This window comes from Anticarsia gemmatalis, chromosome 13 (assembly GCF_050436995.1).
Source record: "Anticarsia gemmatalis isolate Benzon Research Colony breed Stoneville strain chromosome 13, ilAntGemm2 primary, whole genome shotgun sequence".
NCBI lineage: Eukaryota > Metazoa > Arthropoda > Insecta > Lepidoptera > Erebidae > Anticarsia > Anticarsia gemmatalis.
This window is the reverse complement of record NC_134757.1, coordinates 10061283-10080583: the sequence shown is the minus strand read 5'-3', so window position 1 is coordinate 10080583 and position 19301 is coordinate 10061283. Positions and strand designations below refer to the sequence as shown.

Below are 19301 nucleotides of genomic sequence, written 5' to 3'. Positions count from 1 at the left end.
CCTAGACGGTCAATAATGTTGCGCAATAAGATTGCATAACAATATTGCAAAATCAATTTGAATGTTACCTTGCATAGAAACTGTAAAAAATACTGCACATTATAAAGCCCAAAGAAGAGAAGAGAACAGTACCTCGATTCTCTATCATTATCGACTACCGACAACCGGCTTGCTATCGAAATTCTGACATTTAAAATGTACTGCCAAAATATTTCCTACGACGCCCGTCAGAGGCGCTGATTAGATTTTCATACAAAATTTCTCGATGATAGGTCGGTTGTCGGTAGTCGATAGTAGAAGAGAATCGAGGTACAGAAGTCTCTACCCTTCTGTTTGAATATTAGTTTATACAACTGCTGAACACGAGGTCTTGAGTCCGATTTCCGGATTAGACAGAGTTGGGCGTTTCTAATTGAAATTAGAACGTTCTAAATAGTCCTTAAGAGTTTCGTAATTATATGCCCGTATACTAACGAAAAAAGTTTAATTAAGAATAATAAATACCCATTTTTTGTTTCTTTGCTTTTTGTTTCAGTGAAGTTTACACTGATCGCGGAAACAACTCGAGTTTGGTGCGCTATTCAATATTGAGCACAAAATGCGTCTTAAAGGGTTAAAACTCAATAGTTATTTACAAAATACCTCATGCTTCTATTTCTAGTTACAAGCCCCCATCAGTCCAACTTGTCACAACACAGACGAACAAACAAACAAACTGTCAAGTAATAATTCAGTTCTAAAACAGGCCTGATCGATATCAATGACCGGCATGTAATATGTAGTGATGACGTCATATGTTACGATCGGTTTAGTTACTGATGTCTAAGGGACTCGAACTATAGCTCGATTCTCTACTACTATCGACTACCGACAGCCAGCTTGTCATCGTAACATTTGGCATGAAAATCAGATTAGCGCCTCTGACGGCCGTCGCAGGAATTATTTTGGCAGTACATTTTAAATGTCAAATTTTCGATACTCGACAGTACCGACTGTACAGAATCGCGCTACCAGTCTACTAATTTTAGATGGTAAGTTTTTTTATTGCTGCTTCACTCCTATTAGTCATAGCGTGATGTTTTAAAGCCTACAGTCTTCCGCAATTAATGGACTATTCAATGCCAAAATAATTTTACAAATATACATAATATTAAGCCTGTTATACTCCAAAGTTTAGGCAGAGGTGTAAGAAACACCCAAATTCTGCTATAATGTTAGTTTCATCTCCATGTAATAGGGGGTGAGCCCTCTGCCATATTCGGACACGTTACCAAATCCCACGCTACTGTTGAGAAATAAGTATTCAAACATTATTTAGTAAATACCAATAGCATTTACCCGAGATGTGATGATCAGCATTTGGATACACTACGCAGTGGTTTAGGTCGCCACGCCGTTACCATTGCATCGGGAGGTCGTGGGTTCGATTCCCACACGGAGCAATTATTTGCGCGATCTACAAGTTATTGTTTCGGGTCTGGTTGTGCTTTGTGTCCGTTGTTTGTATGTATGTAAAAGTCACCGCGACACAAGAGCAAGACTTACAGCTGGAGTTGGCTTTAAATAAAACTTTTATAAGCGTAAGACATTTATCACGCTTGACACGCTTTCGCCGCACTCGTCGATTTTATCACTCAATACTTTTCCAGTATTTTAGGCAAAGTGTTAAAAGTTCCTTTGTTTCAAATAGCTTTGCCGGTTGAATATTGCTTTAACGGTGCTACACCTACGAATATTAACGAGTTCAAACGGCTGAATCGTTTGAACTCACCTATTTTAAGTGAAAATATACGATAGACTCGATGCTTTTAAATGGTATTCCGTCAATGTGGTTGAATATAAAAGGATACATCGCATTGCAGATTAATGGTATTTGTAAAACATTTGGATGAGATCATATTCAACGCTTCTGACGTGGCTTAACGACTGTTATTTTAAATTGATAGCAACCGAAACCGACTTTTTACGTACCCTCTGAAGCACGGAGACGCCCAGTTCAAATACGACTATGAGGTCACCCATCTATTTAATGACCGCGCCAAGGTTTGCTTAACCCACAGATCGTTTATCGACCGGTGAGCACAACTGGCTATGGGCGCCTCGAAATACTTGGAAATAGTTAACATAGAACAGGTAAATTAAATAATTACGCAAATTCCCTTAGGGATTGTGTTGGGCGGCCGATTAAGTAAAGCTTTTAATTTGAATAGGTTTTTCCTACGTCGCTTGTCGAGTCGATTACTTTGGGGATCGTTGCCCCATCAATTATTTGTTCATGCGATGATAATTGAAATTAAGAGGCCATGTCGATACTACACTTGATAGGATGGTCATGTCTGTTAGAGTCTCATCGAAGTGATGGAAAAGACAGTATGATGACCTACTATTTTTAATTATGAATTATCATCAGCCTAGGCTTTCTTCCAACTATGTTGGAGTCGACTTCCAGTTTTACCGGATGCAGCTGAATACCAGTATTTCACTCGGATCGATTCGACTGCCTATCGGACCTCCACAATTACTTGGGTATACACGGGTATACACGATACCTAGTAAGACTGATTGTCAGACTATCAAGCTGAAAAAGACAGCAAGAACCCACAATTTAACGTGTCTTTCGAAACACGGAGAAACTCGATATGTATAATATGGTCGTCCATACACTGACCAACCTTGGCAGGTGCAGCTTAATTTGAAAAACCGATCCGCGCGGTTTTCGCCACTTAACCACGAGCTCCTCTATTGCTATATATTTCTATACCTAGTGTTAGGCACTTGATAAACTGTATATAGTTCCTCATTCGACGCTAATGTAAGATATTGTCCGCAGCCCAAAAACCCTTGACCATTCTCACCCTTGTAAGCTGATTTTGGTACAAAAATGTTTCTTAGAGATAAAAAAGGAGTAAAAGCCTTATATAAGTGCGGAACCATTTCCCGTATCAAAAAGTGTCATTAATCTAGGTTACAAACTATCCATGTATCAAATTTCATTGAAATTCTTTAAAGTAGTTGTTTCGTGAAAGAGACACAAACATATGTACATATTCACAAACTAACGCATTTATAATATTAGTAGGAAATAGGACTGTGTATCGCCAAACTGCTAGCGTCCGTTCCACAGTAACATAACAATTCACACCCGTTACACAATTCATTCATAGCAGTAACAAAAAAATTTCAATCTTTGCTTTCATTGCACAAGAATTGAAGCCACATTCCATGCTGTGACCTCATTTAAATAACCAAAACAAAGCAAAACATCCTTACAAGACCTGGCACACGATCATACAGTTTTGGCATAAAAACAAAACATTATTTTGGCACGACGTTCACAGTAAATTGTGTTAAACAAATAAGCTTCATTCCTTTGCAAATGAAGGACTTTCTATCAATGGTTTCAACGCCTGAACATTGGCACTTGGCAATCGAGGAAGGCCCACTGCCAAGCTTGGCAAAGTAAAAAGCAGACGTTACTCACTTACATGCGATGCAACGATCTTGCCAAATGCAATTTAGAATGCCAAAAACGTTTCTTATTTGTAGATGAATTGTGTTAATCGCTTTTAAAACAAGGCCTTTATGTACGTGTACTTATGGACCTTTAAAAGAAACGTAACTACTCGCTCGGTTCCGTATGCGCTCAAAGTTTGATCTCCAATTTCTGCCTCATAGTGGTTATTTTTAGGGTTCCGTGCCCAAAGGGTAAACACAGCCTGTCTGTCTGTCACCGAACTGTTTTTCTTGATGGTTAGACGGTTAACATTTTCTCAGCTGATGAATTATTGTTAACAACAAATACTAAAAAATATAATACATCGGTGGATACGTATATTAAAGTTCTTCGAATTAAATTACGAGTTTGCGAAAAGCTGACAATTCAGACTAACAAATGACTAACTGAAAGTTTAGGCAAAAGTTTAAATCGAGTGAGTTTTAGTACTAGTGTTCGTGACTTGTGACTATGCTAATTTGGAATGCGACAAACTAATTTGAACTCCCTAAAGAACGAGAATACTCAAGCACTAATGAAATGCAAGTCCCAAAACGTGGCCAATTTTATTACACGGTTCATTTAAGGTGTTGTTCAAATTAAACTTATTGTACTATGTGTGTGTCTATTATTCAGTAGCGCGTATTATCTAAAGTTGTTACTATCGATCACCTGGAGTTTGATATTTGTACTAAACAAGCGCTGATCAGATTTTGATACAAAAAACCTCTCATTAGCTAGCCAGTTGTCGATAGCAATTGCCTATAGTGGTACAGACTCGCCCTACAGAAGTTTTAGAAAGTAGCGAAATATTATGGACACAAGCTGAAGAAATACTCACGGTGGGTTTATTGTGCTATTGTTATCAACGATTTAAAAAATGGTCTTGAAATTTTCTTTGAACATGATTTACGAAAAGTTCTCCGTTTTTTTATACTTGTAGAATTCAACTTTAACATTTTTACTATTTTCTTTCCTTTCTTAAAATATAGCGGCTTGTGTAGGTACATAATACTAAGATGCACAAGCGCGGGTCTAACGCACGGTGAATACTTTAAAGTTACGAATGGTTTCAATATTTATTTTATAACTCGCCGTTTCGATCGAATTGCATAAATCGTAAATGCAAAATCAATTGTCGCTTTTCCAATTACCCGTTGTAAGTTTTTATTTGAAGAAACTCAACTTCTCAAGATATACTAAATTCACGGGAAAAATAATTTCTAATTTGTTGAAAACTTCATTATATTTCGTGCAACAAACTTAGTAATTTATATAACGCGGTAAATGTTAAAATGTGGGTATTTATCCAAGTCGTGTACGGTATCGTGAGCATGCAAGACAAAGGGAATTATGCATAATATTTAAAGTTTGAAGGCAAGTTAATTAAAAGGCTTCGCATGGTTACGTGCAGCGCGCGATATACGAGAAATGTTACGGCTAATTAATGGTACGACTTTTTGTTGAGACTTTACGTTGTTTCAAAACAAATATTAAGCTTGCGATTTTGTTTAGAAAGTTTTGTTATTTTGGTGTGATTTTTCGGGTCACGTTGCTTTTGAAATCTTTGTCAAGAAAAGATGTTAAGATAAATATAATTTCAACACTAAATCTGCGGTTCTTACATCTACATTTTCCTAATGTTGCAATTGCAAATTTATGGCTACGAGGAAGAAAAGCGCCTGAAATTGTCAGTATAGGGAAGACAGTATTAACATACCAAGTGCGTTCCTTCCTTGGTTTATCAAAATATAAAAAAAACGAGACAAAGTACATAAAGTAACAGCCAAATGATACTATTTTTTTCTATATATTTGCTTCTACACATCTTTTACATTAAGAATAAGCAGCAGTAGGAGAGTAACCATCAAAAATACTTATAAAACTAAATACAAAATATCGCAGCACAAACCACGAATACTTTATTCACCGCCAGCAATTACGTTAACCGATCGCATTAAATATAATTTCAGCACTGCAAGCTCACACGTTGCCCGCGGTTCATATAATTAACTACACAGCTTACAAAAGGAATTTTAAATGAGACACGTATACTCTAGCTCAGGGTTTCCTAACCTGAGCTCCGCAGACAACATAAAATTTTCGTCGCGCGGTTCTCCGTTTGATAGATTCATATAACGAAACAAAACAGCGCGGCGCAATCAACCTAAATTAATCAGCCTAGTCTTTCTGCCAAACTATGTTGGAGTCGGCTACCAGTCTCACCGAATGCAGCTGAATATCAGTGTTTTACATGGAGCGACTGCTGCCTATCTGACCTCCACAACCCAGTTACCTGGTTTATAACACGATACCTTCGGTAAGACTGGTTGTCAGACTTTCATACTTCTGACTACTCTTAACGACTGCCAAAGATCTTTGAAAATGACAGCCGGGACCCACAATTTAACGTGCCTTCCGAAACACGGGAGGAACCCGATAAGTATAAGATGGTCACAGAAAAACCTCGGCAAGCGTAGCTTAATCTCAGAGATCGATCCACGTGGCTGTTGTTAACTAAGCCGCGAGCCCCTCGCGACGCAATCAACCATCGCATTAAATTTAAAACAATTTATAGTAAAATACATCCATGGAACTTATTTGCAAGTATGTAAGGGTTTTTTTGTGTTATTTGTAGGGTTTCCGCTAATCATAATAAAGTGGCGTAAGGCTCGCACTAGAAAAAGGTTGGGAAACCCTGCTCTAGCTTATCTTAAATTCAGTGCACATTTTACGTCAGTTTCAAGCATAAAAGTAGCTTATGAAAGCACTGCAATTTCCTAATTTGAAAAATCTGGGGAACATTTTTGGTACTGAGGCACCGCGGAACATTTTTGAGAATCTATGTTTGCATAATGAAGTTGCGAGGTTTTGAAAACATTTTGTTACATTCATTATTTTGTTTCTGAGTATATAATGTGATTAAGAATGGAAGAACGAAAGGAGTATGCTCTCTAAAGATGTAAGGACACAGGTTTTATTTTAACAATAGTCTTTGTTAATTGGAAGAGCATTGCATAAAACTACATAAAGATATTAAGTGATTTAACGAGTTTGTAGAGTCTCTCCTTTAATTTCTCATAGACGTTATATCGTACGTAATAACTGCCGGTTAAATCTTTTGATATCGCTTTGACAATCATAGTTCCAGTTTAATTTTTAATCGACTTTAAAAAGAGAAGGTATTTCTATAACTCCAATATTGATCGTACCGCTGAAATGTTTAACAAACCCGTGTTATAAAAAATGGCAAAGATTTATATTATTTTATGATTCAATCCTCAGCATAAAGTTGTTTGAATAAAATATTCCATTTTAAAAGTAAGATAACTCAGTAACATCTAATAAAATTATTTAACAAAAAATCTCAAGGAAAGTAAAATTGCCAAATAGGAAAATTTGCTTCATAAAACTTCACAAAGTCCATGTTAAGGAGTCTTTATTACGAGTTTTTCTTGTTAAAAATGTTTCAAAGTATGTTTATTGTGTTGGGACACGGTTTTGATGAAATATGGCTATTTTTGTATTTAGTGGGAGAACACATACAAACATACATAAAATCACGCCTTGTTCCCGCAGAGGTAGGCAGAGACCATAGAACTGCAGACCTATTAAACAACTTACTGCCCTCTAGGTACTGCTTTAAATACAATTTTTACTTATTTGTTAACCTGTTCGAAATTCGTTTATAATAATATTTATGTTAAACCTTTTGGTCTATTATGTATCTATGTGACGATTTCTTTTCTAAACCTTCATAAAAGATGATAAGTTCTGACACGCACAGACTACAAAAAGTATACAGTATAGTTTTGAATCCACATACAGTGAAGGTGAATGACCTACATATTATTTAACCGAAAACAATTTACTAATTGAATTCTAATGGCAAGCATTACGGTATAGAAACTGTCGTAAGTAGCCATTACGTTGAGGGTGACCTGAGGTCAATCAATAGTGACCACGGGGCCATATACTCTACATAGGTAAGGCAGGTAGGCAGGCTTGTGGGTACACAATGCTATTATGTGTAATTTGTACGTTTGTCATTGATATGTGAAGTTACAGCCTTAAAGGCATTTGTGAAGGTTGTTTTGTAGACATATGCGTTGCGTTATTTTACTTTTTTTTAGTATTATTGAGTATTAAGTAAATTTTAGGAGAATTAAAACATTCATAATATCACGTCTGTTATATCCGATGGTAAATGAAATACACCCGCGTTTCGCCCTGAACAACGTTAGTCCCATGTAATAAGGGGCGAGCTTTTTGCCATATACCGGGCACGTTACCAAACTTCGGGATACTATTGAGCATAACTTAAAGTAAATTAGAAAAATACCAATGGCAATTTGTGCGACCTGGGAATCGAACTCGGGACCTTGTGGTTAGAAAACATTACCGACCACGCCACAGGGGTAGTAAGTTATTATTTAATGCCATAAATCTCAACTGAGCCAACACAAAAAAAAATTAAACAAACAATAACCCAAAAAAAGGAATTAAATAAATAAATTCACAATAAATCTTGTTATCGAATAAATCAAAGCTGACATTTGTTATCGAACACAAGTTATCTATAAATCCTTCACTGTGCCGTTGTGTTCTATGATCAATTGTTTTTAGGCTGTAAAGGCCGAATTCGAAAACGACCGTCAATTTTAAATTGTGCTCAAAATTTTTATCGTTACAATACCTACACATTTTAATTGACATATTGGGTCTTCTGTCATTAATTCTTGCCTTATTTTGAAAGCATTCTTGAAATTTAAAAAGTTTAAAATGGGTTCGTATCTCACCCGGGACAAATATTTGTGTGACGAGCACGAGTATTTGTTTTTAGCCTGGTTGTTAATGTATCTAAATAAGTATGTATTACTAAAGATCTAGATAATCGTTCAATTTATCCAGTATAACATAAATTAACTTTGTAAATTTTAATTATTATATTTTAATTTTGTTTTTATTTGGGTTTAAGTTTAGAAAATAGTTAGTTTTAGTATGTATTTAGAAGAATATTACTTATATTTATTCTTTTATTTATCAGTTTTTTTTTGTATTTAACACTCAGTTTTTTTTTATCTGTTAATTCGTCCTCTAAATCGAATATAAATGCCACCTCGACAAATAGCTTTATAATAAATTTAGTTTTTATGTTATTTTCCTCAAAACTTTAACAATAGGTCGCGTGCATTCGTCGCAAACATTCATAAATTAAACTTTTTTATTACTGTGCTACTTCCTACTACGAAAACAGGCGGTACTGATGGCTTACAGCTGAAATAATTTCACTGTATTACGGGAAACGGTAAAAGTAATTATGAAGCGAATGATATGAATGAAAATGCCATTTTATTGTTTGTCTTGCGGTATATTTTTAAGACATTACTCTGCTTCACTGCTGGGCAAGGGTCTTCTGAATTTAGGGGGGGTTAGGACTTGAGTCCATTTTGCTTGACAAGTGCGTGCCCCACCGTTGTAACAATTGATAATTATTTATAATATACACGTAAATTGTTTACAAAAAAATAGTAAATCTCATTAAAATATTTTCCTGAAAATCTACATTGTGATGGAAAATTCAACATTATTGAATAATAAAAAATCATATAATTAACGTTTAATCAGTTTTAACTACTAATCCACTTACAAAAATAAAATATTTGTACTAAAATGAACTCAGTTGATTAGAGACTACCTCCAGGCATTTGAGAACTACAGGGTCAGTCACGTACTTACATAGTAGGCACTTGAACCTTTCTGTTAAATATTCTAGGGTCTAAGTTCTACGAACCCTTTTGATAGTAAATGTAGTTTTAGACTACAGAAACGTTCCTTAAAGGTATTTCGTTCTTGTTACGATATTTTAAAAAGGTTTTTGTTGCTAAATGCCTTACTTATAGTTTATAACTAACTTAATAATCACTGCTCGTTGGCTCAAATATTCATAAGTTTTCAGTCGGCGTCAAAATATTTTTTTTGCGGTGTCACACACACAGTTTCATGAGATCTCATTATTGATTATCTAACATACACGGTGGAACCTATGGAACTCGAATTATTATCACAAACGGTTGCAAAAGTGTGGGGCAAAGCTACTCAAACAACGATCTTCCTTTTTGCGAGTTACGTTAAGTTATGGAAAGTCTGCCGATACTAAGCTTCTCTGCACATTATAAGCTTTAAAGGATTGAATCGGCATTCACATCACAAGAAATATAATTCTATATTCAATAATATACAACTATAGCATCTCCATCATATGGCAAAATCCTTTCAACACGTATTTCAAACACCTCTATATTCCAAGTTCTGAAGTAATCCACAATCATAATATTACGACTAAAAGGTTTTATCGTAATCTAAAAGTCCCTTAAAACTTATGTGATTACTAAAGCTTTATGCGTAAATGGAAAAGTTATTACTTGTATGAAAAACTGGGACGAAGTAATTGAATTAAATGTTTAGTAAATAATAATATTGTAGTTGTAAGTGTGGGTGAGATTTAATTATGAATGTGTTGATTGGTTGAAAATAGGGCTTGAGATACGAGTTTTAGTAATAAGTCAATAAACAATTATAGCTCGTTAAATAAAATAACTTGTCGATTCTTGCCGAAGCTTTACTGAGTCATGAAAAGTAACTATTGACTATTAAAAATAAAAAAGATTATTGGAACTAAAAAAATTGCAGCTTTCGAAATCCAATTTGAACAACTGCACGACGCTTTTAGAATTTTATTGAATTTATTGCAAATATGTAACAATCATTGAGAAAAAATACTACATTATCATACCATCTATAACATTTTAACCGCCAAAAACTAAAAAAAGAATGAAAAACCTACTTTTAAAAGTTGAATCCCTGTCTCAGCAATTTCCTCATTACAATCTTAAACGCGTTTGCTAATTTTGACCGAAATAACGTAAATTTTACTGCTTTTTTCAGTAGCTAGGTGACCTAGAATGAGTAAGAATGTCGCTGAAGGCTTTTACAGTGGGCGGATAAAACAGTGAATAATGGCCATATTTTTGGTGGAAAATAAAAAGAAAGTTTTGAATGTCGACCTCGGGTTTAAAAGCACGTATCCATTTGTCGCTGTGTTTGGCACGACAAACGTATAGTAATAGTAGTTAGCACAAAACTAAGTAGCAAAACGTTAGAATTTTTTTTAAGATAAACACTAGTTTTCATTTAAAAAAAATCTGAATAAAGCATACGCTTTACTTAACATCATATTATCATTTTGATGTGCCTCACTTTTACACAACATATAAATGAAAATTAAAGTTTTTATTTCATTTCCAAGTTTGCGTGGGTAGTGCCCTCAAACACAATCCACTCCCAACTAGTTACCTACGTATAGATTGGCGCTTGCAGCGTTAGTAACTGTGAACGACTACCCGTTTAACGAATGGCTCTCACTCTCTTACCAACTAAGTAAAAGCTACAACAAATAACGGTATAATTTTCCCACAGATCCAATAACATCAATCACCGAATCACCCGAGGTTCCCGAGAAGTCGACGAGAAGAAGCCAGCCGCATTCGTCGCGCATCTCCGCCGGTGAGAGCGGTAAAGCTTCAATTAGTTGATGATTAGTACACTGCACTGTTTGTTCACTACACTTTCTAAAAGATCTTGAGGGGCCGCGCAATGTAACTTGTAGCAAGAGTTGGGCACATTATTATTGTCGCCAAACAACTTGAACACAAGTAGGTGTTTGACCCTCGGTTTCTGTGTATATACATTTAGCGGTAGTTTATCTATTCAAAAGCGATTTTTAATATGAGTTTAAACGCTATAGAATAGATAAACTACCGCTAAAGTACCTCAGAAACCGGGGGTTTGACAGCAATTTAAACGTAGCCTGCAGTTGTCTATCGGTTGATTGTTCTACTAATAGTGATCGAAGCGTAATATTCCTTACCGCTCTTTTTCCCAGCGGACTTAAAAATCGTTCATTATGATGTATCTAAACTGTGTATATATTTTTGGTATTGTTATTATGGGACTGATATATGGGCCTTTATAAAATAAAGATAAAAAAAATGCAAAATTATTCAAGTTGTTTGGCGGTACTCACATCCAGCTTGGAAGCGTCTACTCGCGCCATTGCTTTTTGTACTTCCATATGAATTATATAATTGTGTACGAGATGTGCTCTAACCGAGCTGTTACATTGCGTGGATCTGTAAGCACCATTGTAATAAATACTACTAAAAGAGTATTTTCTTCTCTAGGGTTTTCTTTTTGTCTCAGCGCTGAAACTTCTTGGTTCTCTATATGCTTTAACACAGAGTTATTTCTAATAAGAAATCATTCTATTGTCCCTAATCCAACCTAATATTATTAGCAGAAATAAAAAATATCGTATAAACTTCACTCTCGCAACGATATTTTTCTGTACACAAATAGACCGTCATCAAAATTCCTTGCCGAAACCTCGATTATCGTTTGGTGTTCAAGGCTAATTAGTCCCTCAACCGAGCCTAACTAAAACGACTTAACTCCTAACTACACAAACCTTTACTAAAGGTTCCCTAGTACTTATGTTGTCACATTTATAGTCTATGACAGTTTAAGCTTACTTTGTAACCGTACAGTCACGGGCAAAATACGTATACGCTGTTCACATTTACAATACCTTTTTTCCCATAATTTAGTGAAACATTATTAAAGACTTTTTTCTATAATACATTTTCAGCGGTTTGTAGACCTCATACCTAATTGCTTTTCAAGAACTTTTTATTACATTTGAGTTGTAACGACAATTATATTTTGTTTTCATGCAAACCTTGCAAATAAACCAGCCAATTCTTCAATATTATTGATACTAAACTTTATCAGTCTGTTTTACGGTCAAGTCAAACCGTTTTTTTTTATGAAAATACTAGTTACTTAAAAGCAACCAGCACCGGCTGGAAAAAGGATGAAAATTTAAACGCGAGTTAAGCCGCACGGGTCAGCTCATTATACACAAATTTCTACTCATGACTGTACAATATACATCAAGTAATTCGGGCTTGTTTTATTATCCCGTCACGCTCTGAATGCACCGCTACTGTTTTGTTGACAACACTCTTTAGTGTGTCCGCAATGGTTAAAGTACTGACTTTATAGGCTATTTACTAAGGATGTAAATGTTAGGCTTTTATTTAGTGGTGTTGATCGTGGTAGGTATTTTTATGAGAGACAGTTTATGTACTGATGTTGGGTGTTACACGGTTACGAGTATTTGAGTTGATATGTGTGGATTTTTGGAGGAAAGGTTTTAAATTCATGTTATGAAGTTACACGGCAATATCGACCTTTTATCTTACTAACGTATAAGAATAAGTATACAGTTAACGAAATGTAGATGAAATATCGATATTAAGTGGGTCTTGGATGACATTGATCAATCAGTGAACTTTCGATTGGTAGGGTTATAACACTTTTGATATGCCTAAAAAAACAATATTTTTATTTGAGCTTTGCATTATAATAATGCTAACAACGATTAAGTTATGATTCTGAGACGACAGTTAAAGATGATTTACTAAAACAGGACCCTTAAAAAAATTACGACAGACTTAATCTGTAAACAGTTCATCCCTGTAGAAAATAAACGTAAAACTAACAATATTTCAAAGTATCAGCACAGAATATATCGTAGGTGTTGTATAAAGCATAGTTTGCGTTCTTCGACGGCTCCATAGTTCAAAGTCTCGCTGCTATTAATATCATCAGATTTACCGCCACTGCATGCCACTTTTATAGCTGAAACGCCACAAAATCTATACGAAAACTGAATTTGAGTGTGATTTATAGGTTTAACTTTCAAATATGGTTTTGAAGGCATTTTCGCAAAATTCAGTTATTGATTTTTAGTGGTGATGGTGTTAGGCGTTATACAAGACTGTGTCAATTGGAAAATAAATTTATTGGCACTTTATTTATTAATTTATTTACTTATTACCACTTTACAGTAACGGCATCTATTACACGTGTAAGTTATAGGTAAACATCATGTAGTATACCAAAAAATAAACCGCTGAGATTTTTGAAAGGCTGTTAACTTATCGACAAACTGTAAAAAATCAATTCAGTAGCGCTGTTTCCCATACACATTTCATTCTGCTCAATTTTTTTTTGGTAAACTAACTTTTTGCTTACAAACTAGGGACGCTCATTGGTTTTTTTTTTTCATATTGTATTCCTTAAAAACAGTTCATGATTTTTACGTAAATCTACTAGATAATTTGTTTTGTTTTAACACATGATGTGTGTAAAATAATAAGGGTAATTGTTTTCTAATTAAAACTTCCGTGTCAGAATTAAACGAGCGTATTATCTGAAGTATCTTTTAAACTCCGAGAGTTGTAATTAATGCTGCTTGAAATAATAATGAGAAAGAGACCTGATTTGTATTTGAGGATTTTCAACTTAATTTTAAACTTCCGGATATCAAAATAGACACTTAGTAGAATATTCACACGAGTACTTTATTGATTTTAGTCTGTGCTTAAGTATACTACTGCATTTCCACATATTGAAAGAAACATGTCTTCGTACGCCTCCGTAACGCCTTTCCTATCGCTTATGTGTGCTCTTGCCATAACATATAATTTTTTTAAATCTTTAATTTGGTTTTATCTCGATTTCCTCCGTTTTTAGATAAACCCCATAATGAAAAAACAGAAATACAGAATGTCTTAAACTACCTTTTTCGTCAGTCTAACTTAAAGAATTGTCATTTAAGTATTGATCTATGTGCTTTGTTATAGAATGGAGCGGCGCGACCGGTGGTCCTCCCGCGGAGGTGGTGTTGCGACTGCATCCACCATCTTCCACGTCACGAGTCAACGCCTCGCTAGCTGACATCGGTGAGTACCACATTGTAATTAACTAAATATTTTACTAAATATTTTGTGCACTACCAACATTAACAAAGCAGAATAACTGACAGCTGACGAAACATGAAATCTGTTTGACAAACAAAATTTACTTTTGAGATGTCTTATTAGTTATTACAAGTTTCCAAAGTAAAAAAAATGTATATCAGGCAAGTAAACTATTTACTAGGTATAATTAGTAATATTATAAAGCTGAAGAGTTTTTTTGTTTGTTTGTTTAAACGCTCTAATCTCAGGAACTACGGGTCCGATTTGAAAACTTCTTTCAGTGTTAGATAGCCCATTTATCGAGGAAGGCTTATAGGCTATATAATAATATCATCACGCTACAACCCATAGGAGCAGAGTACCAGTAAAAAGTGTTACAAAAACGGGGAAAATGTTGACCCTTTCTCTTATGACGCAAGCGAAGTTGCGCGAGTTAGCTAGTATTTTTATATGCATAAACACAGGTCACGTCATAACAACAGTTTGACTATAATTTTTAATACGATCTTTCGTCAACAGATGGCAGTGGCGTGGTAGTCCGCGCTGAAGAAGCCCTGATAGTAGCCTTCGTGCTGCTCCTGTGGGTGGCAGCCATAGCCCTGTTCTTCAATCGATGGGGCAAGATCAGGTGCGTCTATAAACTGTACGTAGTATTATTTTGATTTCATTCCACTGCACCTATAGGGACCAGCGGCGGATTTAGAAAAGAACTATAATGACTCAAGAACTAAAAAGTGAAAATAGTTATATTTAAAATATGAAAAAAATTGGTTCCTAAAATGTTCAGAGCAAAATGTCTCTTTGTGGTCAGAAAACAATCAACTAGTTCGTAAAACCTTCGCTTTTGGAGTGACCGCTTAATTATATGTTGAGCACCTCGCTACTACAAACGGTCACTTGAATCCGTCAATTGAAGTTATAGTTATTAAGCCGAATCAAAAGCTCAAATTACTTCTACAGCTAATAGATATTTCTCAACAATTTACAGGCTAAATCCGCCGCTGGTAAAAGCCAAGCAACGGAGAACTAAAACCTAGCTAACACCTTAGAAACTTAGATTCACATTAAAAAGAGAAGGAAATATAAAAAAAGCGAGAGGCAAGCATTCTTCGTTGCTTTGCCCAGTAGCAACTATTTGTATCAACAGAAAAAACTTCTAAATTACCTTCTGAAGAGTTCAGGCACGCACTGGGTCCGTACTGCGAAGTTTTATTTAAAAAGCGAAAAAGTTAGCGAATGAAAAATGAAATTACTTTCTATTCCGAATGGAAACTAGGATTTTAGTCTATTATGTCTCGGGATGAAAGAAAAATAGTTCTTTACTTGACGTTTTAAGACAGCTTTCCGATGTTGAAATAACTTTTGATGTATTTTCCTTTTGTGTTGATAAAACGCGAGTTATTTTTACAAAAATATTAGGAAAGAGACGTTTCTTAGGGCTGATTGATTTTATTTCATATTCTTTTTCCAGCGTTAGAAACTTTAAAGAATAATTTGACAAAATAATATAATGTACCGATAATGTAAGTGTACAAAAATCGTGAAAGAATAAACCTTAAGATTATGTAATTTTTTATTTTACCTCAAAAGTAACAATGGTCACAACATTCAAGTTAACATAAACAAGAAAGCTATCTACAAATTGAGCTTTATCTAAATCTAGATCAACAGTAAACAATTAATTTGTACTTAATAGAAGAAATAAACAAAAACAGGCTTGTTTTGTATCAACAGATGTATAAACAACTACCAATAATATTATGGTATTCTGTTAGGATTATTATTGTTTTCATCCCCTGTTTTGTAAACAGACTATGAATAGAATTTAATCAAAGCATACTTATTATGAGATTTGTTGCCTGAAGACATAATAATAAGCTCTTTTCAGTACTCTAATAAACAGCTCCAAGTGCTACAAAAGATTTGCTAGTTGTGCTACAATTTGACTTGCTACATTCTACTTGCGACAAACTCACATAATTCATAAAATGTGCATCATATAATATGCCGTGCCAAAAATACTGCCTGTCCCAACTTATTTTAGTTTAGTTAGACTGAAGTGATATTTTTATACACCAGGGTACTGCCTCGTTAGATTCCGCAATGGTATTAAACACTTATAAACTAACGACGACAGAATTTAATTACCCAGAAAATATGCCATTACGTTCAGTGCGCAATGCGTTGACATACTTCACAATCCTTCTTGCAGCATGGCATGTCGCAATGTAGCAATATTACGTAAGAATACCAAACTATTAGACATTTTTAACTAAGTCAGTTTTCGTTATTAAGTGGCAATAAAAAAGTCAAAACACTTGCCTCCCAACTTTATACCCCTATACAAAGGCGAAAACTAATTCACTGATGAAAACTACGCAATAAGTTGTAGAAAAATGTAACAAAAGTATAATGGAGCAACCTTGGTATTTTTGTCAAATAGCAATAATATATCATTTGAGAATATTTTTTCTATTTCTAAACAGTTATTTCTTAACTATTCAGAATACGAAACATTAAAATTCATTGGTATTCGTAAGCAAAGAAAATATAAATGGCTCATATTTTCGCTGACTATTAAACTCAGTTATTTATTTGATCTCGTAAATTTGTTTAAACTTATGTTTTACTTTCTGAATAAAAATATACATAAAATATTTTTCTTTCAATCCCGAATATTTTTAAAATACCTCGAGCGAATGACCACCTAACAAAAACATGTCTAGAAAGAATTACCCTAAAAAACGTGTCTTGCCTTCAAAAAAGCCCAAAAATATTTTTAAAAGATATAACTTATTCGTATTCAATTGTACATCGAAACATAATTCCCTAGAATGCTGGAGCCGTATCAGCCCAAGTTTCAACAACAGCACCGGCAAAGCTGTGCACTCGCTGAAAATTCTGTTTCAGTTCCTCCCCACGTAAGTACCAAAAATACTTCAATTTCAACCATTGAACAAGGAAATCAAAAACCAGATACTATGGCAAACTAAAACGATTTCAACTGACGAAAATATTTCGGCAGAAAACGCCACAAATAAATCTTAGTTGCTTGATATCAGACATGATATAAATACGACATTTTCTATTGCAGCAAACTGCTGAAAGTGAATGCTTAAATTATAATGATATTGTAAGGTATTTCTTGCTCTTAATTAATATACACGCAATGCAGAACCATTATGATAACACTTTAATGAATATAAAACAGTATAATATGATGGACTATATTTTCTTAAAAGAGACTCTAAGCCTGTAAAAAAATATTTTAAATGTTAAATTCTAGAAGAGTTGCTACATAAGTTTATGATGCTACACATTTTCTTGGAGAAGTCATAAAGAAAATATAGTCCATTAATTAAAAGACTAACTACTTTGGCATCTGTACACGATGCTAAAGTAATCTCACAAGCACATAAAAGCCCCACCTAGGAACTTGCTTGGTAAGATGTTTTTAGTAAATAATACACTGCTTTGTACAGCACCGAGCATCACTGTCACGCGGCTGTGTGTCATACGACTGCGGGGCATCATTCCCATCTTATCAGCCATGTGGGTACCTGTCCCATAGACCGCGGCAGGTAAGGACCAGAAAACTTCAGATATTTTATTATAACCAGATAAATTATCAATTTCCGAAGAAATTTGCCAAATCTTTTTAAATTCCAGATCTATAACACAAGCTTCTTGTATCACTTTTTAATGTCACTGAATTAGATTTTTTGCACCATGTTTTCGTTTGTCATTAACTAATACTGTACATTTACACTCCTGCCTTCTAGAACTCGGTCTTCGTAAGTAGCATGGGTGGTATGGCCCTCATACCTGAGAGTCCACCCCGACGTTCAAGATCGGCTGCAGACCTTCCAGCCCTTGTCCCACCGTCAGAACATTCTCATTCCACGCCACGGTCTTCGAGAGCAGCCAGCCTTCACAGCGCAGTAGATCTAAGAGTAGCACCTTCCCCAAGAACGTCGAGAGCTGCTAGTCTACATTCAGCTGTCGACATGCCTCCAGGGTCTGTCCAAGTTCACGTTAGAGGTTCAGGCACGAATTTGAATAGACCGAGAAGTCCTAGACGACTCACTATTACTAATGTTTAATTTAAGCGTTCTGAATTCTGAATGTCTAGGGTTTAAAGGACCAATATGTATTTTGATTGATAGTCTTATATTACGTTTATGAGTTAACAATTGAGTCGATGTTGCCTCAAAATAGTTCAACATTACTCAATTTCTCGGTATTCATATTTTTAGGACGATGAATATATCACAAGATCTCATGAGAATAAATTGAATTTGTTTCTGTCATATAAACTGAGTTTACGAAATCTCATTTCTTCATATTTGTTTCTATCAAATTGCAATTGAAATGTAGCTTTAAATAGACATTCAAAATAGGAGTAAATAATAAGTAAGTTAGTTTTGAATACTTCGATGCTTTCATTAATGCGGTGTGTGATTTGAAAGGTACCAATTAATTAATTTAGATCATAAGAGTAATATTAACTTTCTATATTTCCAGTAGTTTAGTCTTCTTCTCTTCTCTTCGTCATATCTATTGTATGTATACTTAAACATAGCTCTGATAGAGCGTTATGCGCAAATTTTAGATGTGTGGTGCTATTATAAGTATCAAAATTGTTCATGTTTTCAAGATCAAATACTATAACTAATGTAATGTTTTTGTTAAATATTCTGCCTCTTCCATTATGTTTCGATTAATATCTATTGCGTCTTTATAACAAAAGGAATTTGACTTAGCGTTTTCTTGTGTAATATTTTGTTTTATGAGATACATTAATTACCTATTTCGTTACTCGACTACGAATTCATCATAATTTGGCCCTGTCAAGTACGTCCTTTGTATTTACGCTATTATCCTAAGCAAACTTGTTAATTTTACTTAGATAAGGTATTATA

At 34.7% G+C, this 19301-nt stretch overlaps 1 protein-coding gene across 3 annotated transcripts in view; it reads left to right on the top strand.

Moving 5' to 3' along the window:
• The window catches only part of LOC142977948 (uncharacterized), a 74436-nt gene extending 55401 nt beyond the window's left edge, over positions 1–19035 (top strand). Inside the window, exons 3-8 of one of the 3 annotated variants that reach the window (XM_076122098.1) lie at positions 10973–11059; positions 14263–14361; positions 14899–15022; positions 17213–17300; positions 17862–17960; positions 18162–19035. In XM_076122098.1, the coding sequence (XP_075978213.1) occupies positions 10973–11059; positions 14263–14361; positions 14899–15022; positions 17213–17300; positions 17862–17960; positions 18162–18482 (818 nt within the window). In that variant the 3' untranslated portion in view covers positions 18483–19035. Of the gene's footprint in view, positions 1–10972; positions 11069–14262; positions 14362–14898; positions 15023–17212; positions 17301–17861; positions 17961–18161 lie in introns of all 3 variants that reach the window. The other 2 variants (XM_076122099.1, XM_076122097.1) reach the window with 2 other exon arrangements.
• Positions 19036–19301: the final 266 nt, after the last annotated feature.